This window comes from Sus scrofa, chromosome 2 (genome assembly GCF_000003025.6).
Source record: "Sus scrofa isolate TJ Tabasco breed Duroc chromosome 2, Sscrofa11.1, whole genome shotgun sequence".
Classification (NCBI taxonomy): domain Eukaryota; kingdom Metazoa; phylum Chordata; class Mammalia; order Artiodactyla; family Suidae; genus Sus; species Sus scrofa.
Window position 1 is genome coordinate 7,233,784 of NC_010444.4, and position 23,244 is coordinate 7,257,027.

General features: G+C 52.6%; 3 protein-coding genes across 3 annotated transcripts in view; 2 read left to right on the top strand and 1 right to left on the bottom strand.

Annotated features, from left to right (window-relative positions):
• MAJIN (membrane anchored junction protein) overlaps positions 1 to 10,617 on the top strand; it is a 35,025-nt gene extending 24,408 nt beyond the window's left edge. The window contains exons 8-11 of the mRNA XM_005660723.3: positions 4,066 to 4,129; positions 8,509 to 8,581; positions 9,375 to 9,492; positions 10,101 to 10,617. Of these exons, the coding sequence (XP_005660780.1) occupies positions 4,066 to 4,129; positions 8,509 to 8,581; positions 9,375 to 9,492; positions 10,101 to 10,146 (301 nt within the window). The 3' untranslated portion in view covers positions 10,147 to 10,617. The remainder of the gene's footprint in view (positions 1 to 4,065; positions 4,130 to 8,508; positions 8,582 to 9,374; positions 9,493 to 10,100) is intronic.
• On the top strand, positions 11,504 to 14,485 carry GPHA2 (glycoprotein hormone alpha 2). Its single transcript, XM_003122551.4, has 4 exons — positions 11,504 to 13,061; positions 13,448 to 13,550; positions 13,710 to 13,894; positions 14,002 to 14,485. The coding sequence occupies exons 1-4, from the start codon at positions 12,966 to 12,968 to the stop codon at positions 14,101 to 14,103; spliced, it is 486 nt and encodes a 161-aa protein (XP_003122599.2). The 5' UTR covers positions 11,504 to 12,965; the 3' UTR covers positions 14,104 to 14,485.
• Positions 14,358 to 23,013, bottom strand: PPP2R5B (protein phosphatase 2 regulatory subunit B'beta). The gene is made up of 14 exons (XM_005660724.3): positions 22,278 to 23,013; positions 21,382 to 21,854; positions 20,400 to 20,596; positions 19,743 to 19,844; positions 19,490 to 19,582; positions 19,235 to 19,365; positions 18,034 to 18,093; positions 17,826 to 17,934; positions 17,260 to 17,313; positions 17,136 to 17,186; positions 16,894 to 17,013; positions 15,910 to 16,037; positions 15,542 to 15,643; positions 14,358 to 15,130 (listed from the first exon to the last, which is right to left on the bottom strand). The coding sequence occupies exons 2-14, from the start codon at positions 21,578 to 21,580 to the stop codon at positions 14,983 to 14,985; spliced, it is 1,494 nt and encodes a 497-aa protein (XP_005660781.1). The 5' UTR covers positions 21,581 to 21,854; positions 22,278 to 23,013; the 3' UTR covers positions 14,358 to 14,982.

Below are 23,244 nucleotides of genomic sequence, written 5' to 3' on the forward strand. Positions count from 1 at the left end.
TTCTAGTCTTTTAGTGTATAGAAATGCAAGAGATTTCTGTGTATTAATTTTGTATCCTACAACTTCACTGAATTCACTGATGAGCTCTAGTAGTTTTCTGGTAGTAGCTTTAAGATTTTCTATGTATAATATCACATCATCTGCAAACAGAGTTTTACTTCTTTTCCAATTTGGATTTCTTTTATTTCTTTTTCTTCTCTGATCACCATGGCTAGGACTTCCAAAACTATATTGAATAAAAGTGGCAAGAGTGGACATGCTTGTCTTGTTTCTGATCTTAGAAGAAATGTGCTTTTAGCTTTTCACCATTGGGAATGATGTTAGCTGTGGGTTTGTCATATATGGTCTTTATTATGTTGAGATAGGTTCCCTCTATGCCCACTTTCTGGAGAGGTATTTTTTTATTATCATAAATGGATGTTGAGGGAGTTCCTGTTGTGGCTTAGTGGTAACGAACCCAACTAGTATCCACCAGGACGCTGGTTTGATCCCTGGCCTTGCTCAGTGGGTTAAGGATCTGGCATTGCCACGAGCTGTGGTGTAGGTCCCAGATGAGGCTTCAATCCCGCATTGCTGTGTCTGTGGCACAGGCTGGCAGCTACAGCTCTGATTTAACCCCTAGCCTGGGAACTTCTATATACCACAGGTGTGGCCTGAAAAAGACAAAAATTTAAAAAAAAAATTTGTAATGGGTCTTGAATTTTGTCAAAGCTTTTTCAACATCTCTGGAGATGATCACATGGTTTTTATTCTTCAACTTATTAATGTGGTGTACAATGTGGTGTATCACCTTGATTGATTTGCGGATATTGAAAAATCCTTGTGTCCCTGGGATAAATCCCACTTGATCATGGTGTATGATCCTTTTAAAGTATTGTTAGATTCAGTTTGCTAGCATTTTGTTGGGGATTTTTGCACCTATGTTCATCAATGAAATTGGCCTGTGATTTTCTTTTTTTGTGGTGTCTTTGGTTTTGGTATCAGAGTGATGATGGCCTCATAGAACGATTTGGGAATGTTCCTTCCTCTGCAATTTTTTGGAACAGTTTCAGAAGGATAGGCATTAACTCTTCACTAAATGTTTGATAGAAATTCACCTGTGGGGAATGGGAGAAAATATTTGCAAATGAAGCAACTGACAGGAATTAATCTCCAAAATTTATAAACACCTCCTACAGCTCAATACCAAAAAAATCAAAAAACACTATCAAAAAAAGGGGAGAAGATCTAAACAGACAATTCTCCAAAGAAGACATACAGATGGCCAAAAAACACATGAAAAGATGTTCAACATCACTAATTATTAGAGAAATGCAAATAAAAACCAGTGTAAAGGTACCACTTTACACTGGCCAGAATGGCCATCATCAAAAAATCTACAAACAGTAAGTGCTGGAGAGGGTGTGGAGAAAAGGGAACCCTATTACACTCTTGGTGGGACTATAAATTGGTGCAACCACTGTGGAAAACAGTATGGAGATTCCTCAGAAAACTAAAAATAGAATTACCATTTGGTCCAGCAATCCCACTCCTGGGCATCTATCCAGAGAAAACCATGACTTGAAAAGACACATGTACTCCAGTGTTCATTGCAGCATTATATACAATAGCCAAGACATGGAAACAACCCAAGTGCCCATCATCAGAGGAGTGGATAAAGAAGATGTGGTACATATACACAATGGAATATTACTAAGCCATTAAAAAGAAAGAAATAACAGCCTTTGCAGCAACACGGATGGACCTAGAAATTACCATGCTAAGTGAAGTCAGTCAGACAGTGAGACACCAACATCAAATGCTACCACTTACACGCAGAATCTAAAAAAAGGACACAATGAACTTCTTTGCAGAACAGATACTGACTCACAGGCTTTGAAAAACTTATGGTTTCCAAAGGAGACAGGTTGGGGGGTGGGAGGATGCCCTGAAGGTTTGGGATGGAAATGCTATAAAATTTGGTTGTGGAGTTCCCGTCGTGGCGCAGTGGTTAACGGATCCGACTAGGAACCATGAGGTTGCAGGTTCGATCCCTGGCCTTGCTCAGTGGGTTAACGATCCGGCGTGAGCTGTGGTGTAGGTTGCAGACGCGGCTCGGATCCTGCGTTGCTGTGGCTCTGGCGTAGGCTGGCAGCTACAGCTCCGATTCAACCCCTAGCCTGGGAACCTCCATATGCCACGGGAGCTGCCCAAGACATGGCAAAAGACAAAAAAAAAAAAAAAAAAAAAAAAAAAAAAAAAATTTGGTTGTGATGATCGTTGTACAACTATAAATGTAATAAAATTCATTGAGCAATAAAAAAAAACCCACATTCAAAAAAAGACAGAAAAAAAAAAAAACCTATTCACCTGTGGGGAGTTCCTGTCCCGGCTCGGTGGTTAACAAACCAGACTAGCAACCATGAGGACTTGGGTTTGATCCCTGGCCTTGCTCAGTGGGTTAAAGATCCAGCATTGCTGTGAGCTGTGGTGTAGGCCAGCAGCTGTAGCTCCAATTTGACCCCCAGCCTGGGAACCTCCATATGCCATGGGTGCGGCCCTGAAAAGACAAAAGCAAAAAGAAAAAAGAAAAAAAGAAAAGAAATTCACCTGTGAAGCCATCATGTCCTGGATTTTGTTTGTTGGAAGTCTCAAAATTTCAATCCCAGTACTTGTGGTTGTTCCATCCATAGTTTCTTACTTATTTATTTATTTTGCTTTTTTAGGGCTGCACCCTAGGCATATGGAGGTTCCCAGGCTAGGGGTCAAATTGGAGCTATAGCTGCTGGCCTATGCCACAGCCACAGCAATTCAGGATCTGAGCTGCGTTTGTGACCTACACCACAGCTCAAGGCAATGCCGGATCCTTAACCCACTGAGCGAGGCCAGGGATCGAACCCAAAACCTCATGGTTCCTAGTCAGATTTGTTTCCACTGCACCACAACAGGAACTCCTGCTCTGTCCATATTTTCTATTTCTTCCTGGTTCAGTCATGAAAGATTGTACCTTTCTAAGAATTTGTCCATTTCTTCTATGAAGTCCCAGAATATCACATAAGAACATTGAGAAACCGGAGTTCCCACCATGCCACAGCAGAAACAAATCTGACTAGTAACCATGAGGTTGTGGGTTCCATCCCTGGCCTTGCTCAGTGGATTAAGGATCCAGCGTTGCTGTGAGCTGCGCTGTAGGTCACAGACGCGGCTTTGATCCCGTGTTGCTGTGGCTATGGTGTAGCCAGCAGCTGTAGCTCCGATTTGACCCCTAGCTTGGGAACCTCCGTATGCCATGGGTGAAGCCCTAAAAAGCAAAAAAAATAAAGAGGTAAATATAAATGTCTCTGAGAGGGTTATGTATCAATTATCAGGTGAGGTGCTTCGGTTATTAGGGAGAGTGTTGAACACAGCCGTGAGCATGTCGAAGTTGCTCTTGTACAGGCTGCTTATTTTCTTCTTTTGACACTCTGTCAGAGGCAGAATAACTCTGTAAGACAATTCAGTTGTTCATATTAGCACCCAGAGAGGGATCCTGGGATAGTCGAAGGTGTGGTTTGTTCCCCAGCCAAAGTGCTTTCAGCCCAGGTTCGCAGAGGGCAGCTGTTCTTTTCCTGATACTTTGTGGGCCCCAAGATGTACAGGAGCAGTGAAGGTAGACCACACCCTTCAAATGCCCACGTCAGTGAAGAGTTAGGAAATTCCTTTCCCAGACAGGTGGGCTGTGAGGATACTTGGAGGTGTGAAGCTTTGCTCAGTTCCATTTGACTGAATTTTCCATGGAAATGAGGACTCATATCCTCCCTTTCTCTGTGTTTTGATGCCCAAGCAAGTATTTCAAAATCTGATACCTGCTGTCAGTCACATTTTCCCTTTCTGAACCCCTAGATCCCAAAATGTCTCAAATTGTGATTCTACTGTGAATTAAAGCAGCACCCAAAGAGAATTTGGCCACACAAATTATTCTGTAGGCCAGGAGTAGCATAAAAATAGCCAACCTGCTGAAATATTCATTTGGGCCACATTTGCTTGAATGTGGTGATGTTGCGGCTGCCAGTAACATTTGCTGGGTTTTTTTCCCTCCCACCTCAGGGCCAAGATGGGGACTTCCAACCAAGGGCTCAGCAAAAAGAAGCCCCTTATGGAAACTAGGAGGGTAAGCATCAAAATGGACTCTTCGAGACTCTTGGCTATTTCCTCTCTGTTACAAGTCAGGATTCCTGTTACCAGCACATCCTGGTCCTAAGTACAAACTGAATTCACTCATTCTCCGGTTTCACCACCTGCAGCAGAACTTTCAACCATTCCACCCTTGCCACAACCTGCTCTAAAAGTAGCTGCATAATACACACATCGATGAATCCTTTAGTTAAAAGGTCTTCTCTTGCTTAAAAAGCTGCTGTCTTATACTCTGAAGTTGAAAAAAAGAAAATAGATCTGTTAAATTGAGGTGGAATCCAGCTTAGAATTTTTTAAGAAAACTTTTTGCTTTCATCTGCACGGGGGCCCGAGTCTGGGAGCATCCAGGTTTTACAGACAAGCTAGGTATATATCAGCGCAGGACACTGGTAAGAGAAGACTTCCTTTAGAGCAGACAGGCCGGCCCCAGTAATATTGGATTCATTTTGGCGGTTCTCTTCTCCATTTAGATATTCGTACATCTGCTACTCCTCCATTTCAGGGCTTCTTTTCCACAGTGGTCTCTAAAATAGTGCCCTTTTTCTTGAAGTAGCTGTTGTTTGTGCCTCTTCTACTTCCCTCCATCTCTAAAGACGCTCTGACTTTAAGTATCCAAATACTCCCAGCTCACCTCCCTCACCTCTCCAGGAACCGTAACATGATCAGTTATCCAGAAAACATTTACATGTGCGTTCATTCCACAGACATTTATTGAATGTCTGCTATGTGCCAAGTACTAGGGATATCACACACACTCTGCCCTAAAAATGCCCAAAGTTATAAAGCTGGACAGACAGTTCTGACAGCTGTGCTCTATGCAGGACTACAGGAAGCACAGGGTACAAGGGACCCCAAAGGTGAACCTCAGTCAGGCCAAGTGGCTGTGAAGGAGAGTTAGTTCCCAGAGCAGCTCGGAGCAGCTCACAGACCTAAGGCTGAGAGGAGAGAGTACGCAGTGCTTTTGGCGACTGATGCCCGTGCAGTTAGTGCTTAGAGTCAATTCTGAGAAACGTTATGGGAGAGGTCAGCATGGGCTGGATCATGAAAGGCCTTAAATCCACCTTCAGGATCATGGGGAAGTTCCCACTGCGGCTCAGCGGAAACGAATCGGACTCGTATCCATGAGGACGAAGCTTTGATCTCTGGCCTCGCTCAGTGGGTTAAGGAGCTGTGGTGTAGGTCACAGATGCAGCTTGGAGCTGGCATTGCTTTGGCTGTGGCGTAGGCCATTGGCTACAGCTCCAATCCCCCCTAGTCTGGGAACCTCCATATGCCTCGGGTGCAGCACTAAAAATAAAATAAAATAATAGGACTTCCCTAAAACATTTTAAAGTAGAAAAGTGAAGTCGTTTTCATTTCTAAACAATTCTGTCTCCTGTTTGCAAGGTATTGTGTTAGGTTCTGGGGTGCACCCAACCATACAAAACCTTGTTTTTTTCCCAGGAGCTTATTATTTAGCTGGGGGAAGAGTGAACCTTTAAGGACTCAAACCTCTGCCTCTGTGGGCAGGGGCAGGGGCAGAGTACAGAGCCCTGTGGTGCCCATAGCCACCGGGCCCATGGAGTGACTTTAGGCAGTTGCTTGCCTCTTCTGTACCCTCATCCATAGAGAGGGGAGAAGAAGAAACGAGAAAGTACACGAAAAGTACATGAAGCTCTGGAGAACAAAGACACTTTATGCAACAAGATAAGTACTATTAAAGGAACATCTCCCTCACTCTCTACCCTTTGTACCTTCCTATTCTTAGTCTGACACATCATCTCCCTCAAGAACAGTACCCACAGTTTCTTACTCAACATAATTACCTTTTCAACCTGATACTGGGCTTAGAAAAAAATATGAGAGAAAAAAAAGGAACATGTTTATTGATTTTGACTCAAAGCCCAAACAGCCTTCATTGTAGACCCTGTTCCCAGAGAGTGGACTTCTCCTAAATTAAAGCAAGCACAGTGACTCTTGGTGTATGTCACTTGAGCTGGAAGAATTGGATTTGCTCCTATGGTCCAAAGCTTAATACTTTCTCTCCCCTTTGCAGGAAGTTAGGGTGTAGAGACACCGTGTGTATTGCACACATTAGAACTCTTTGGGAGCCTGTGCAGGGAAAGCTCAGAATACCACACATACCTGAATAAGGTCTCTGTTTCATAAGAGGTATTTTGGGGAGGGTGGGAAGAAAAGGCAGACTTGTTCCAGTCCGTTTGTTACTTCAGCTCCCAGACCTAGAGATCTAGACTCTAAAAGGATAATAAATGGGGGAGAGCAAGCAAATGGTCCAGAAGTGACATGGTCTGCCCTGCACGTGGCTTTTCTGCTACCTCTGCTAGAACCATTTCTAAGCACATCTCACCCTGAACACACAAAGGACAACCTTGCATCAGGTTTTCAGGGTATCATGTGTTGTTGGATGTCCTCGATGGTCCCCTTAGTCTTATTTAAGGCTGTAATGGTTTTCCTCTCTTTACAACATTTGCATGAGCAAACTTCTGTCAAGATTGCAGGGAGTTCCTGTCATGGTGCAGCAGAAACGAATCCAACTAGGAACCATGAGGTTACAGGTTCAATCCCTGGCCTCGATCAGTGGGTTAAGAATCCAATGTTCCTGTGACCTGTGGTGTAGGTTGCAGATGAGGCTCAGATCTGGCGTTGCTGAGGCTCTCCCGTAGGCAGGCCGTTGTAGCTCTGATTAGACCCCTAGCCTGGGAACTTCCATATGCCGCAGGTGCAGCCCTAAAAAAAAGACGAAAAAAAAAAAATTTTTTTTCAGGAGAGCCCCAAGGCTAAACTATCTAGACGGAAATCTGCCCTGGTTCAGAAGCAGGCTATACCTCTGCCCCAAGGCTTTTGCCGTCCTGGTCCCCACCTAACCTTGGTAGATGCTTTCTTTAGGGTCAGTGCAGCAGGATTTAAACCCCATGTCGTAGTTTCATTAAGTTTGTAAGAATCATTCCCTCAAGTTAAAAGAACTGGCCTCTAAATTCCATCCCCCCACTATGTAGAAGAGGTAAGGATGGCCTCCTCTGCCCAGAGTCCCCTTTCACTTTTAGGGGCACTTAACCCAGGTGGCTGCCATATGGGATTTGAGGGCTTTGTGGAAAAGCTTATCAGATATATTAGCTTAGGAGTTCCTGTTATGGCTCAGTGGGTTAAGAACCTGACTACTATCCATGAGGATCCGGATTCAATCCCTTGCCTCACTCAGTGGGTTAAGGATCCGGCCTTGCTGTGAGCTGTGGCATAGGTAGCAGATGCAGCTCAGGTCCGGCGTTGCTGTGGCTGTGGCTTGGCCAGCAGCTGCAGCTCTGATTCAACCCCTAGCATGGGAACTTCCGTATGCCACAGGTGTGGCCCTAAAAAAAAAATCAGCTTGTGCTTAGGATGGGGGATATGTGCTAACTTTCCTGGGAGTTTGCTGTGCCTCTGCCCCTAGATACACCCTCACAGTCTGTAGCCCTCTTGCTGTAGAATTCTTCACCTGCAAAATGACTCAAGGAACTCCCCCAGCACTACGGGGTAGTCAGGCCCTTAGGTTCTGTCCAGAGGAAGGGAGTGGCCAATTGGCAGACAGTCGCAAAGGAAATACATAAACCATGTTTCTGACTATCAGGGTATGTCCTGGAATAGTATAGAGGTTGTAGGATATCCCTTCAAAGTGCCGAAGAAGGTCTATAAGCTGTAGCACAGGGAGAAATAATAAGATTTGCGTTGTAGGGTGCCGGCTGCTTATGCCATAGTCATGTTTCTGCTGCCCTGGCTCTAGCCATGCTGCTCCTATTTACATGTTTATTGGCAATGTGCCCTTGTACATCATGTCCCCATCTGGAACGCTCTCCTCTCTTGGTCCCTTGATGCCGTCCACCAAGGTCCCATCTAAATAACACTTCCCCTGTGAGGTCGTCCTTGAATAACCACTGCCCCCTGTATCCACTCCTCCTCAGCAATCACAGCACCTGCATAGACGGATGGAATCGTCTTATCACACTGTCTTGTAATACTTAGTTTATATGTCAGTTTTACCACATAGATTATTCTTTTCTCGAAGGTAAAGGAAAGGTTCTCCTGATTTCTAAAACCTCAATATTCTGTCCTTGGCAATAGTTGGCACTCACAAACATGGAATGGTATGTTAAACTCAGCTTGGTTTGTTCTTAGCTCTTAAATATTATGATTTTAGAGGGACAGTGTTTGGGAAGATGAGGTGAGAACAGAACAGTCCTATGGAAGGAAAAACGGCATCTGTCTGGGCAGTCAGAATCCAGGCCCAGAGCTAGAGGTGAAATCACCTCCCCAGCAAATAGCATTCAGACCACCAAGCTGTAAAAGTGTCAAATCTAAGACTTTTCTTGGTCTTTTTATCAGAACAAGGCAAGAAAAACCCAGCAGGAATGGCAGGAAACTCCAGCATTTGCTATCACTGATGTCCAGGACCAGGGTAGGTTCTGGGAAATTCCTGTTTCTTCTCCTCAGTAATCGTCCTGTCCCCTTTAGTTCTCTGACATGCGGAGCAGCACAGAGCTCTGAGTCTGGGCGCGCTCGGCGTTGGCCATCCTCCAGGCTGGGGGCCCGCTCTTGAGTAGCAGAAGCCCCGTGGTTCCCAAAAGGAGTGAAGGGGGCAATGCATGTCCATGTGCTTCTGATAGTGAAACTGACGCTCCCACGAGTTTAGAACATTTCTGTCGTAAAACTGGTGAGTGTTACAGAGACCTTGGGAGGGATGTGTTTCACTTTTCTATCCTGGAGAACAATCTCTGGGAAGCTGTCTCTCCTCCTCTTCCCTTGGGAGCGTGAGTGTTAATATAAGGTGCAGACGGACGCTCAGCAGGGGCTGGGAATGCACGTGGAGGTGTTGTCCTTTCATCCTGCTGCTCTTTCACTCAGCATGAGGATTCAGTGTGGACTGCAGTTATCATAGATGCAGGCCTGTAAGCAGGTGAGTTCTTCAACAAGTTGTCATTCCATGCGACAACACACCAGCCGTGGTAGGTGTCTAGGATTTGAGCAGTGTAAAAATCTGAGGGACCTGACTCTGAAAATACTCCAAGGTCAGAATAGCATCTACTGCACTGAGATGAAACTGGGAAGGTCGAAGCAAACAATTCACCGGGCTTTAAACAACCCTGCTTTGAGGCTGCCCTTGGCTCACGCTCAATATCCTGCCTTCTCCTGCTCACACGAAAGTCACCCACAGACTCACACCTTTTCCTGCCTGAGTGTTTTCCTTGCAGATTCTAAGTGGGGAGACAGCCCAGCAGGGAAGACTGTCCCACCATTGCAGCAAAACAATCCCCCTCCACCTGAAGGACCCGGAGATCTGCAAACCAGTGGCTTCTTTGGGTTTCTAAGGTAGAACAGATTTCTTTCCTGCATCAAACTGAGATCCAGGCAACCTAGCTCCAGAGCCTGCCTCCTTGAGTCTCTCAGGGAAATTAGATGAGAAAACAGTTTACCTGCATAACCTCTATTTTGCCCAGGGCAGATAATGGAAATGAGATTGAGCATGAGGGCCCTAACTGTGAATTCAACGAAGATCGTGTCTTGGTCGTTTTTATACGACCTACCCCATCCCGATGTGCTCAGCGTTCGGCCTGATTCCATACATGCTGCTGAGACAGAGACCATTATTGTGTTTGGGTTATTCACATGATTTGCTTACCAAATTGTTTCCATTCTCCCTCTGAATCTAGGCTCTATCTTCAGAGTCTCTTTTGCAGAGTGTAGTTAGCAAATCCCTTTATCTCTGGAGGGCTCAGCCATCCCATTGCAGTTCTTCTTCATTTCCGCCTCCTGAGTACAATCTAACTTTGGTACCTTTTCAACTGCTGTTTCAGACTTGAGTTTTATTCAGTGGTCTCTCAGAGCAAAAATGCCCTAGCTATTGGAGCCCTGACGGGGCCTGGGAGAAGGGACGTGGGCCTCTCGAGTCTCAACCTGCTCTGCTCTCCTTCCTGCAGCTCTCTCTTCCCGTTTCGGTATTTCTTCAGAAAGAGCACCCAGTGAGACTTCTGAGTGCAGCGGCGGGAAGGGCTCTGTCTCTTGCAGTGACTCCCCCAGTCCACCCTCTGCTTATGACATTCCAGTCACGGGATCCGAGAGCCCCAACTCCCTGAGTCCTCCCGCGGGTTCGTCCAGTCATTTGCCTCTTCACAATGGAATGTTTTTTCCCAATTTAAAACACTAAGAAAAGAATGTAACTTTCTGAAATGCTCTAGTCTGAGAATTTTACTGCTCCATGGGCCAGTTAGGTCTTTCATCTCCAGCACTTAGATTCCTAATGACAATAAATTATTTATGAAGAGTTATTGACTAAATTTAGTGAGCTAGAAAGAGGGAAAGAGAGCAAACTCTTTCCTCAAGATATAGGGAAACGTCCATGCCTGAAACCTCCCCGGGGTCTCCCTGGTTACTGTCCACAGAACGCTTTGGGTGGGTGGGGTCTGAACCTGACCTCAAATCTTTTTTTTTTTTTTTTGTCTCTTTAGGGCCACACACACAGCATATGGAGGTTCCTAGGCTAGAGGTCCAATCAGAGCCATAGCCGCCATCCTACGCCACAGCCACAGCAACACCAGATCTGAGCCGCATCTGTGACCTACACCACAGCTCAAGGCAACTCCAGATCCTTAACCCACTGAGCGGGGCTAGCGATCGAACCTGCGTCCTCATGGATACAAGCCAGGTTCATTACCACTGAGCCACAATGGGAACTCCCTGACCTCAAATCTTAAACCCCCCTGGGGGGGGTTAGAGAACAAAGTCTTACAAGACTCAGTGTCCTAAGCCCTGCTGACGCTCAAGAAATCACGTCTCCTCCATTCACCCACTTTGACCCCAAAGCGCTGTCTCTTGGTAGATAAATGCTTCTCACTTACCCACCCCTTTGGCTTTTGGCAATAATGGAGATTAGTTTATTGGATTAACTGGAAGTCAGGGTAGGTTAGGGCCCTGGAGAAGACCAGGACATCCAATCTGTCTTCATGTAACCCAAGGGCTTATGTGGAACAGACAGACTAGATTTGTGTTGTGTGGCCACCACAGAGGGGCACAATAATATATGGGAATTGAGGGCACTCATTTGAGCTCAGAACAAAGGAAACACTTTTTTTTTTTTTTTTTTTGTCTTTTGTCTTTTTTGTTGTTGTTGTTGTTATTGTTGCTATTTCTTGGGCCGCTCCTGCGGCATATGGAGGTTCCCAGGCTAGGGGTTGAATCGGAGCTGTAGCCACCGGCCTACGCCAGAGCCACAGCAACGCGGGATCCGAGCCGCGTCTGCAACCTACACCACAGCTCACGGCAACGCCGGATCCTTAACCCACTGAGCAAGGGCAGGGATCGAACCCACAACCTCATGGTTCCTAGTCGGATTCGTTAACCACTGCGCCACGACGGGAACTCCCAGGAAACACTTTTTAACTGCAGAGATGTCCAGTATCTAATGGGCCACCTTGTAAGGTAATGAGCCTTTGTCACCGTGCCTAGTCTTTAAACAGAGCCGATTATCTGTCAGATGCTGAAAGTTTCCCCAATAAGTGGGAAAGCTGGGGCTAGATTGCTGAGGTCCCTCGGAGACCCCTTGTTCTGATGCCCTTCCCTTGGGTGGGGAGGGAAGAGCTGGGCTTGCTGAAGGGCCCGGGACCTGAGGGGAAGAGGGCTGAGGGGGAAGCATGGTGTGTGAGGACCAGAGGGCTAGGGACAGGTTGTGTCTGCAGCCCTTGCCCGGCTTTCCCAAACACAGCCTCCTTCCGAAGCTGTTGAAAGGCACAGCTCCAGAATCTAGAGAGCTGAATACCATTCGGACTGACGAACTTACAGTGAAGCCTTGGCCAAGTCAGTTTCCTTTCTGGTTCTTATTTTCTCCTCTGGAAAATGAAGGGGTAGGATTTGATGAGCTCTCAAGTGTCTTCCCGCCCTGGCAGCCTGTGTGGTTGGCTCCAGCACCCTGAGAAGGTCAGTGAGGCAGTGGCCCTAGGGCGTGTGGGCCAGAACCACCACCGGCGTCCTTGGATCTCCTCCCTGCCCCAGCCCCCGTGGCTCCTGCTGACCAGGGGTCTTCTTCTAATTTGCCCTGTTCTTGCCCCAAGTATAATTTAGCACCATGCATGAACAGTAAGAGATTGGCTTTTCAAATCTGCCCCCGGCATGAACTAGCTGTGTGACCTTTAGTCACTTTCCTTCTCTGAGCCTTAGTTGCCTCACCAGTAAAACCAGAGCCAGGGCTGGACTCAATGATCAGGTTTTCTGGGGTCGACAGCTTCGCGCTCTTCTAGGAGTCAAGTCCCTGTTATTCCAGGGATTAGCAGGAGCCCCACTCTGTAGCTGACCCCCAGGATGAGAAATCACCCACTCGACAGTGAAAATAAAGCTCTGAAACGGACTTGGGAACCCCCATTTTTCCCTGGCTCTGCCACCAAGCGTCTCAGGAGACCCCCACTATCACTTCTCCTGTCCATGCTCTCCTTTGCAGTGGGTGAGAGGCAATGGTGAGTTCAATAGTTTAAGGTTGGGCTGGCAAAGCCCTAAACAGAAATGTCCTGCCTAAAGTCACACAGCAGAGAACCCAGGTGGCCACAACACAGCCCAGTCCGGAGCCGTCTCGCCCCACCTGCACACACGCTGCCCTCTCCCGGCTCCTGGGCTTTCTCTACACCTCACTTCCCCAGCCCGGGGCGCAGGCTGCTTTCGGACAGGAGGGCAGCAGAATCCGTCCGCCCTCTGAGGACCACACCTCAGAGAAGAGCAGGATTTCCCAGGTGGTTTTGCTGTGAGGCTTCGGCAGAGGCAGGCCTGAAAGCCGATCTCCGAGAGGGCGTGGCTGCAGAATGCTGGCAAATAAAAACTGGGAGAGCCTCGCGGCTGGAGACCACAGGAGGCAAGAGGAGCCACTCCAGCCACTCAGTTCCTGGGCCTTGGAAGCGGTGAGCTCACTGAGGCAGGAAGAGCCCCGGTAGGGCCTGGGGACTGCAGATAAGGGTCCTGCAGACCAGCGTGGGGCAGATGGAGGGAGGCAGAGGTTTGTGCTCCAGATGGTGGAGGAAATTCCAGGGGAGCATCACCGCAGTGGGCTGATACACAAGTCACGTTGAGACAGCTGCTCACCCTCACACGCATCCGGAGAGACTCACTGGCAGACACGCACATGCACAAGCACACGCACCCAAAGGCAGATGCCAGGAAAAGACAGCCCTCTCTGCATGCCTTGCCCCGTCGGAGACCAGCCTAGCCCTGGCTCCGCCAACTTAAAGCCCTCGCCCTCCCCCCTGCTCACTCCTCTAGAGACATCTGTCTACCCACTGTGTTTCAGATGCCCATGGCCTCCCCCCAAACCCTGCTCCTCTGCCTGCTGGTCCTGGCAATCCCTGAAGGCCAGGGTCAGCAGGCAGCCATCCCAGGCTGCCACTTGCACCGTAAGTAACCCTGGGAGCAGACAGCTGGGTGGGAGCAAAGCTCTGATGGACTGGACCGAGGGGTGGGCGGCACCCTGGAGGACCCGGTGAGGCTCAGGCAACAGGAGCTGAGTGAGCCTTCGCAAAGGCACCATCTCCCGCCTGCCTTTCTCCTTCCAGCCTTCAACGTGACCGTGCGAAGTGACCGCCAAGGCACCTGCCAGGGCTCCCATGTGGCACAGGCCTGTGTGGGCCACTGTGAGTCCAGTGCCTTCCCATCCCGGTACTCCGTGCTGGTGGCCAGCGGCTATCGACACAACATCACCTCCGTCTCTCAGTGCTGCACCATCAGCAGCCTGAGGAAGGTGAGGGGGCCGAGCCCAGCCGGGGCCCACTTGGGAGGGGAGAGAGGAGATGGGGATGGGAGATGGCCCGCGGGAGGGGGCTGGAACAGACGCCGCCTCTCCCACAGGTGAAGGTGCAGCTGCACTGTGGGGGGGACCGGAGGGAGGAGCTGGAGATCTTCACGGCCAGGGCCTGCCAGTGCGACATGTGTCGCCTCTCACGCTACTAGCCCAGCCTCCCCCAGCCCTTCCCTTGGTCTGAGGGTTTAACGCTGGAGCACATCCTACAAGTCTCTTATATCCCGAGGACGTAATATATATCCTCCCTAAGGACGACAGCTCCAGCCCTGTTAGAAAATCCTGTGACTGTCCCCTCCTGGGAAGAGGGGGCTGTCTGTCTCTTCTCCACCTCCGCCTGTCTTTCTAACCAGTCCTTCATTTCACTTCCTTCCCTGTCCCTACCCCTAAATAAAACAAGCAGATCTCGAGTTTCTCTCTTTATTAAATCTACCCCCAGCCAGGGAAAGGGGAGACCGTGGATACTGTGACCCCCCCCTTGCCCCAGGACACGGGGAATCTTCTGCCTGTGCCCTCACCCCTCCCCCTGCCCAATAAATAAAAAGGGGACAAGGATGTACAGGGCAAGGGAAGGGAGGGAAGGAGGGTGCCCCAGGCCCAGGAGAATGTCTGTGTTGCAGGTGAGCTGGGGGAGAATAAATAGACCATGGATCCCATGGTGGGGTGAGGAAGGACCTCGCGCTGGCACAAGGCGGGGCAGGCAAGGGGCTGAGTCCCCTTGCCTTAGGCTGGGAGCAGGGGGTGGGAACCTGCCTGCAGTTCTGGAGCCCAGCTTTGTGGGGCAGAGGCAGATCCCCAATGGCAGCTTCCTGGTCAAGCTTGCCCTGGTCAAATCTTGCCAGGAGGGCCTGAGAGTTCTGTGGCCAGGACCACCATCTCTCCTCTCTCCCCCCAGCGGAAACTGCCCACATGGGGCCAGGCGAGCCCACTCAGGCAAGGCCAGGAGCAGCTTTGTATCTCTCTGGGCCCCTGCGCAGAAGGGAGGAGGGAGGGCTGATCGCGCTGGGGCTAGCTCCTCCCTCCCGGGGTCTCTAGCTCTGACCTCCACTGGTGGCCACCGGGGGTGTAGGCCGCTGGAGCGGGGCCTCTTTGGCCCCCTGGGTCCCCTGTAACCGGCGTAGCCGTAGCTCCTCCAGGCCTTGCCACAGCTCCTGACGTTCCCGAGCCTTCTGCTGCTCCCTGTGGAGAGAGGGTGAGTCAGTTCCCCCACGAGGGCCCCACCTACAGTCCAGCCTCCCTCACCACCACCCCACCTGCGAAGGAACGGCTGGGACCCTTCCACTCAGGGGAGGCAGCACTAAGGGCGGTCTGGTCCCACCCGGGGGTGTGGAGCCGCAGGACCCGCCGGGCCCTGAGGGCCCAGCTGAAGGGCAGGAAGCTCCACTCCTGGAAGGAGTGCCAGCAGGCCTAGTGGAGGCTGCAGCGCCGAGTCGCCTCGGATGGCCCCATGCTTGGCAGGAACCCAGGGAGCGACTTTAAACATCGGGTCAGAGGGGACGTGGGTGTCCGCTCAGGTTCCCTCCGACCATCAGGAACGGCTTCCTTTCTGCTCTTCTCCCCCCGCCCCAGGCCCAGCCCCCCAGCACTCACTGCTGCTTTTCCAGCTTGTAGGAGGCTGTGAGCTCATCAAACAGCTTCCCATTCATCTCCATGAAGGTCTTGAGCACGTTGTAGATCAGAGATACGATGGTTCTTGGCAGGGTCCACGGAGGGGGTGAGAAATGGGAGCAAGTTTAGCCAGGCCCCACCGCCCTCTCCGGCGTTCTGCTGATCCCTGTGTCCCAAACACGGCATGCAGCCCTGAACAGCACAAGCACTGCCCTCTTCCTGCCCCTTCTGCCACCCTTCTGCCACCTTCGATGCCCTCCCTGATCCTCCCCAGCTCGGAAGGATCCCAGGTCCGGACCGGCCAGCCCTGCCCCAGCTTCTGCGGGTTGGGTCAAGTCCTGGGCACTCACTGATTCCAGTGCTCCTTGGAGACTTGGTAGAGGGTCCCAAACACAGCAGGCAGCACAGTATGGCAGTTGTCCTCAATGAGGCTCAGGATATACTCATTGTTCCAGAAATACAGAGCCCGCTCTGCAACCTGGGGCAGCGAGATGGTAGAGCAAGCACCTGGCAGTGGCCTCCCTGATACACGTGCCAGGCCTGGTATCCATTTCCAACCCCCAAACCCAGGGCGCCCTGCCCTCCACACACCCCCACTTCAGGGCTCACGTGACCCACTGGGGGAAGCTATACGCGGTCTGGGGAAAAGGGCATGGGATTTGGAGTCCAAGGCTCAGGAGTGCATCCTGAATCCACCACAGGGGCCACATGAACTTGGGCAAGGCATTTTTTTTTTTTTAACCCCTCGGCCTGTTTTCAAAGCTGTAAAGTGGGGCTAGCAATAGCTACCTTCATCCAACTATTTTAAGAATCACATGAGGCATTTAGGAAACAGAGGTGCCAGTCACCGGGAGGAAAAACCGACAACCACCAGGTTATAGCTCATGACAACGAGAGACGAGGAGAACGCCGGTCACAGCCAGCCTGGGTGGTGTGGGGAAACCTCGCTGAGCTCTGAAGGGGAGCTCGTGAATCCGAGTCCCCTAAGAACGGGGGAAAGTGATGACAATCACCCGCCCCATTCATGACACCCATTTCAGCTACCCAAATGCATCCATGCCACCGTCTCTGCAGCTCCCCGCACCGCCCTGTGAAGAGACCACAGTCGGCCCATTCCGCAGACGAGGAAGCTTAATCAGACTCAGTGCGGCGAAGTGATTTGCTCAAGCCTCCTCAGGCAGTGGGAGGCACAGCTGAGGCCTGACCCCAGGCCCCCTGACCCCAAATCCAGCAGGTCCTCAATACCAGACCCAGGAAGATCCAGAGGAGAAATGGAGCACAGAGGAAGCCATGCTAGTGCCAACCATGCCCTGGCCCCCACTCCTTCCCCATACCTGGAAATGGGGGCTGGACACACAGCGAGCCACCTGCTTGAAGAGGGGCTCCTGAATCTTCACAAACTGGGAGGGCTCGATGACATCCAGAATCTCTTCCATCTCCCCCAGAAACATCACCTGGGCGGGGGGCAGAGACACAGGGGCAGCAGTTCCCGTCTCTGCCGACACACATCTGACTGCCCCCCGGAAGCTGAGCCCCCCCCACCTCCCTCTGCTGACAGCCAGGCCCTGCTTCATACCTCCTTCTGGGTACAGGTTTTGGGCCAGTACTTGAGCAGTCCCCGGATGACCTGTGGGAGGCGAGGCAGGAAGGAGTCAGACCTGCGGGGGCGGGGGCCTGCCCGTGCCCCCAGAGGTACTCACATGCTCTGTCAAGGTGGCATCCTTCTCCAGGAACTGCACCACACAGTATGCCAGCTGCAGGGGGCATAGGCAGAGAGAAAGGGGACTGGGGTCAGGAGAGGACCAGGACAGGGCGCCAGACGTTTGCTCATTCACTGTGAGCAATGGTCAGTAAATGCTCTCACTCACCGAGCATTTACTGACCCAGGGTGTGGCAGGCACCATGTTTAGTGCGCAGGGACACAGCAATGATCTCAGGGGAAACACTCAGAAAACTAGTCCTCGTGGTTTTAGAAAAGGTTCCCTAATCGAAATCTGTATCGTGATCTGCACGAATTGTGAAGAACTGAGGGAGGGGGCTGGCAGGTCTTCAGAGAGCTGATGTCTGAGGTGGGCCTTAGAGGGTCACGGGGGTTCGCTAAGGTAGATGGAACAGAATCAGTCAAGAAAGCGGGGAGGGAGGACCCCATGAGTTCCTGCTTTAATGTGGCTGCAGTCAGAGTGTCAGGCTGACCCTACAGGCCAGGGTGGCTGCCCTGACTCTGTCAGGAGCTCCCTGCTACGGCAGGGCCAGGCCTGCATCTTACCTGGGCGTGAAAGACAGACAGCGACTTGACCGAGTGCAGGGGAATCAGGACCCGAACCAGGAACTGCTTGTGCTCGGTCTTCAGGGGCAGCGCAAAGCCATTGATGATGCTGAGAAGGGGGCAGAAGAGATGAGGAGGATTGAGAGGACCAGGCCTCAGGGTCCCCTCCCAAGTCCTGATGCCCCAGCTGAGGCCCAGGGAGAGTCACCTTCCTAAGATCTCCAGCAGCTCAGCCACGCCATTGAAGTGTTCAAGTTCATAGATGAACCTTCGAGAGGAAGAGAAAGATACAGAGAGGCTCAAGGCTACTGGAGCAGGCCCAGCCCCCCTCAGCCATCCCGCCTGCCCACCCCAACCCTACGCATCAATCCGGCTCTCTCCCAACCCCGAGGCTGTGCTCTCTTCCCAATACCCCACACCAGGCCCCACTTCAAGATCCACACCCACCTCTGTATCAGCTTTCTCAGCCCCGCCACCTGTGCCACTCTGGGTCCCAGCTCAAAGCTCTTTTCTACGAAGCATTCCACCTCATCTCCTCCTGCTCCAGACCCCACCCATCATGACCCGGTGCCCATCCAGGCACCCACCCTGACCTGCTCTTCATGACAACCACCCAAAAGAATGACAAACACTTAGAGCATCTATTCTGTGCTATGTATTCCTCACAATTACCCCAGGAGGTGGTGCTTATTCAACCCATTAACAGATGAAGGAATCAAGGCTCAGTTCAATGAAGCATGCTTCAAAGTTAATAAGCAGGAGCTCTAATAGACTCTCAGCTCCTGGAGAACAGGGATCATGCCTCACCTACTCGGGAGCTACCAATGATACGCGCTAATGTTTCAGAGTCCCAGCCTTGGTCCAGGAGTATACTGAGCGCTTTGCAGGCACTGCGTCATCTCATCTCGACGGCTATCCCTGCGTTCGTATAGCTACCATTCCCATTCTAGAGCTGAAGGAACTAGGAGAAAACTTAAATAACTTGCCCAAGTTCACCCAAATTTTTGACCCAAACTCAAACAGAGATCATCTAGCTCAAGAGCCAGTCTCAGCTACCAGGCCATACGGGTCCCTGATGCCCAGTGAGCACTGGTGCTCAATACACATTTGCAGGAAGAATCTCTCTCTTTGGGCCCTTGTGGTTTGGTACAGCAAGGATCAAAAAATTTAGATCCTGGGTTCCCTGAACAGACCTAGTCCCTGCAAACTACTTCATCTCTTGGCCTCCGTTTCCTCATCTGGAAATAAATACCCTTTCTCTCCTGATCTCACAGGATTTGTATGAGCAATATTATGCAATATGTTGCCAAGGAAAACTCAATAAACCAGAGTTCCACAAGGCCCCCCCCAAACCCACAGCTCTCTCCCTCCCTCCCCAGGTGTCAGCCGGGCAGGCAGAGGGCACCCACCGGAGGAAGATGTGGCTGCACTGTTTGCGGATGTAGGCCCGGAGCCCCAGGAACTTGCCGTAGACCCGATGCAAGATGGTCTTGAGGTACTCGCGCTCCCGGGGGTCCTCGCTATCAAACAGCTCCAGGAGCTGTGGGACCCGGGGTCCGGGGTTAGGAAAAGGCCAGGCCAGAGGGCTTCTGTCCTCTCCCCACACTCCTAAGACAACCTGTCCCTGCCCCGTGACACCACCCGGCCAGGGCTTCCCACTTCACCATCAGGACAAACTTTTGATCCACGTATCTCTTGGCCACGGAGGGCTGGAAGTCTGGGCTCTCCAAGAAACGCAGGAAAAACTCATAGACCAGCTGGGGGAGGGGACAGACGAAAAAGTGAGCTCGGGATCAGCCTCCCCCATTCACCCTGCCCTCTGGCCCTCATCCAACAGTCCAGGACCTCAGCAGACCCTCTACCCTCTCCTCAGATCTCTTCTGAAACTCAGATCCCCGTCTTCCCCCAGCATCATACCTGAAGATGTGGCCATGAAGGCTCAAGGTTGGGCTCATCCTCTTCAGGGTCAAATTCAGGGTTCTCACTGGGTGGCAGGGTCCGGAAGATATTCACTGAGATCTGAGGGGCAGAGTCGGGGTTCTTTAAGGAAGAGCCCTTGAAGGCAGATGCCAAGACATTCCTCACTCAAAGCTGCATGGGCCTTGGCACGTGTCACAGCAAGAGACTCACAGCTTGGTGATCTCTGCCTGAACACCTAGTTCATGGAAGGACTGGGCCAGGGGCTGGGGACCCAGGGAGGACAAGACACATCCCTGCCCCTCTGTGGGGTGCTGTCCACCAGGGAGGACTAGATGGAAAGCGCTAAGGTCTACAGACACTCTAAGCAGCGGAAGGGAGCTTCCTAGCTTGGGCACTGAGAGGCTTCATGGAAGAGGCAGGAACTGAGCCCGGCCATGGCAGTAAGACGTGGAGGACGTGCTGGAGGAGAGTAGAAGTCAAAGTGCAGGGCGGGACAAGCCCAGGAGGCACGGAGTGACCTACGCTGGCTGGTGCTGGGCAGCTGTGGGGCTGGGATGGGCAGGGAGGCAGGAAGATGTGGGCCTTGAGGTTTTCTATTCCCTGGGGCCAGCAGCGGGGTTCCCGTGCCTGCCAAGGCCTCCGCAGAGGACTCACCATGCGGATGATGTCTGGGTAGACGGGCTCAATGAGGACTCCCCGGGTGCTCCCCACACACTCCACCAGCTCATTGAGCGCCGCCCTCTTCACCTCCTTCCCCTTCAGGTCAGCCACACAGTCCAAGAAATCAAACATCACCCCACACTGGGCCAGCTTCCGGCTCAGCAGCTCATGCAGCTCAGAGGCTGGCACATCTGGGGAGGAAGGAGGAGGCTGAGCCCGGGCTCCAGCTGCCACAGCTCTGGGCAGGGGTGCGCCCTCCTCATCCCTAGGGCAGCCTCCTCTGCCCCCAGACCCCATGTTTTGTGCCATGCCCCACTCCCTGTGGAGAGCAAACAATTTCTGTCCCATCCTCTGTTCTTGGGAAGTAAAGGAGCTTCATTTACCATCAGAGAACCTGATGGCCTGAATTTGAAGCAAGGTAACAGACCCTGGATGTCCAGGCTTTCCACAGGTGCCCCAAACAGCCACTGCCTTCCTCTTATAGGTGGCACTCTGTTCTAAGAGCGAGAAGTGGGGACAAGGGCCAGGATGGAGGATCTCTGGGGCCCCCTTTGCCTCAGCCAGTTGGGTCCTGTAGCCAAGAGGTGGGGGGACCACACGGTGATTGCAGGGAGCCAGGCTAAGCACCTGCTCCAGGACCCTGGCAGCAGCTGGGCTGCTAGTGGCCTCCTGGAACCCAGGCTGTAGGCCCCACCCTTGGCCCTGGTCTGCCCCCCAGGGTGGCGCCACCTCCAGATGCCCCACCTCCAAGGATGACAGGCCAGTCAGGCCATGCGTCAGCAGAGAGGGCTAGAGGGCTGGGGGGTGGGGGTCAGCTCAGATGCTAGAGTCCCTCACTGGGAAGGTGCCATTCAGATTCCCTCTGATCACAGCTGCCAGCTGCTTCTACTACCCCATTCCCCCACCCCGAGGGCTCGCATGCACCACCCCCCACCCCCAGGTCGCAGGTACTCTCGCAGCCAGCAGCCGGGCTCACCTTTGAGCAGGGGCAGTGGAGTGAGTTCTTGCTGGTTGCTCTGATAGCGGAACTGAGAAGAGCTATGGGACCGCCGGGGCCGGGCCCTGCGGAGGGAACGGCGGGAGAAGCCGTCCACCTTGTCGGGTGGGGGCACAGGGGACAGCCCTGGGGAAGAGGGGCTGGTGGGGGTGCTCGCAGGGGGCAGCTTCGTCTCCATGGCGGCCAGGCAGCAGGTCAAGCATTCAGCGCGCCTGAGGTTCCCTCTGGGCCCAGAGGACGCTGAGTGAGGCTGGGCTGACTAACTTGGGTCCATCCTGTGTGGTGGGTGGGGGGGGGCACAACCACAGTCCTGGGCCCCCCCCTCAAGGGCCTTCGGCAACTGCCCAGTTCTGGGGGACAAGCGCGGTAGAGAGGAGGATGGCTCAGGTTTCAGGATCTTCCTGGGGGTCCCTGGGGGTCCGAGGAGTCCACTTAGGGTTCCCACCCTGGCTCTTTTGAAGAAGTCAGGGCAGAGCGGTTGGCAAGAAAGAGACAGAGAGAGCCCATCAGTTCTTTCAGGACAGCGTGTGGGGCTGCTGCTCAGTGTCCAGGTCCTCTTCCCTGCAAACCTTGCTCAGACCCTAAGCAGAGGTACAGCCCACTCCCCGAGGGGACCCGTCCCTCCCTTCTCCCAGACCAAAAGGCCCCTGGCTCCAAAACAACCCCACTCGAAATAGGGCCTCTCCCCTAAGCCAGACCCTACCTAGAATGGGACCCGGTTCCTGCTCCACTAATCCGGGTCACCAGGGACTTCCCCAAGAATGGGAGCCGGGTGCCCATGCCACCTCCTTCCTAGAACCCGGCACCCTCCCCCCACCTCGGCTTCTTCTTCACCCCCAAATCTCATCTGGACCCCGGGTGGCGGGGACACTCACTTCTCAGAAGCCCAGACTTTTGTCGCCGACCCCCCCTTCCCCCCCCTGAACTGCGGGTGGGGCGGGGAGCGGCTGTTCAGGGCCCCTTCGCAGCGGTTCGGTTCGGGGCGCTGGAGCTGGGCGGCGGCGCTCCTGGGTTCTCTCTCCGGTTCCGGGGGGGCCGGAGCATGCCCCTAACTCAGCCCCGGGTCGGGGCGCGGGCGCCTGGGGGCTCGCTGGCCGAGGCAGCGCGCAGACCTCTCCTTAAGTCGTGGGACCCGACCCGCGCGGCACCGCGGGAGCCCTGGCTCTGTGCGCACCGGCACCCGCCGCCCAGCTGCTCACGATGACATCAAGTCACCTCCCCCAGTCGGCCCGCACATCCCCGCGGGTTTGGGGGGCGGGGGGGGGGGGCGCTGCGTCAGGAAGTTCCCGCCGGGGGCAGCTGGGAGATGTAGTCTCGACACCGCTTAAAGCGGGCGGGCTACCTGACCAAAGGGGTAATCCCTGCGGGCGCCCGGGCACCAGACTGAAGCAGAGCGGGATGGGTCCAACTGGGGCTGGGCTCCTGGGTTCTGGAAGGGAGACCGCAGGAGGAGAGAGGAAGACTCAGGAGTCTGCACCAAGAAGCTGCAGGTGATGCCAGGACTTTGGCAGGAAAGCGGCCCAATCTTATGTCAGGCTCAAAGATTGGGCCTGCCCCAGGCATTCCACCCCCCAGGGAGCTCCATCTTCCCCTCAGAAGGGCTGGACACTTCAAATGGTAGCAAACGGCACCGGACTGGTTAATAGTCTGCAGTGAGCCAGCGCCTGCTGGGAGGGGTGTGGTGCCCCCAAGCCTGCTGGGAAATGCAGTCCTTCCTCAGGCCTGCAGTCCCCCTCCCATCCCTTGCCGTCTAAGGTGACATCATACTCTGGGTTTAAAGGGCCAGCCTAGGAGCAGCAACCCATCAGAGCAGGAGGTGCTCCTTGGTGCTGTCACCCGACC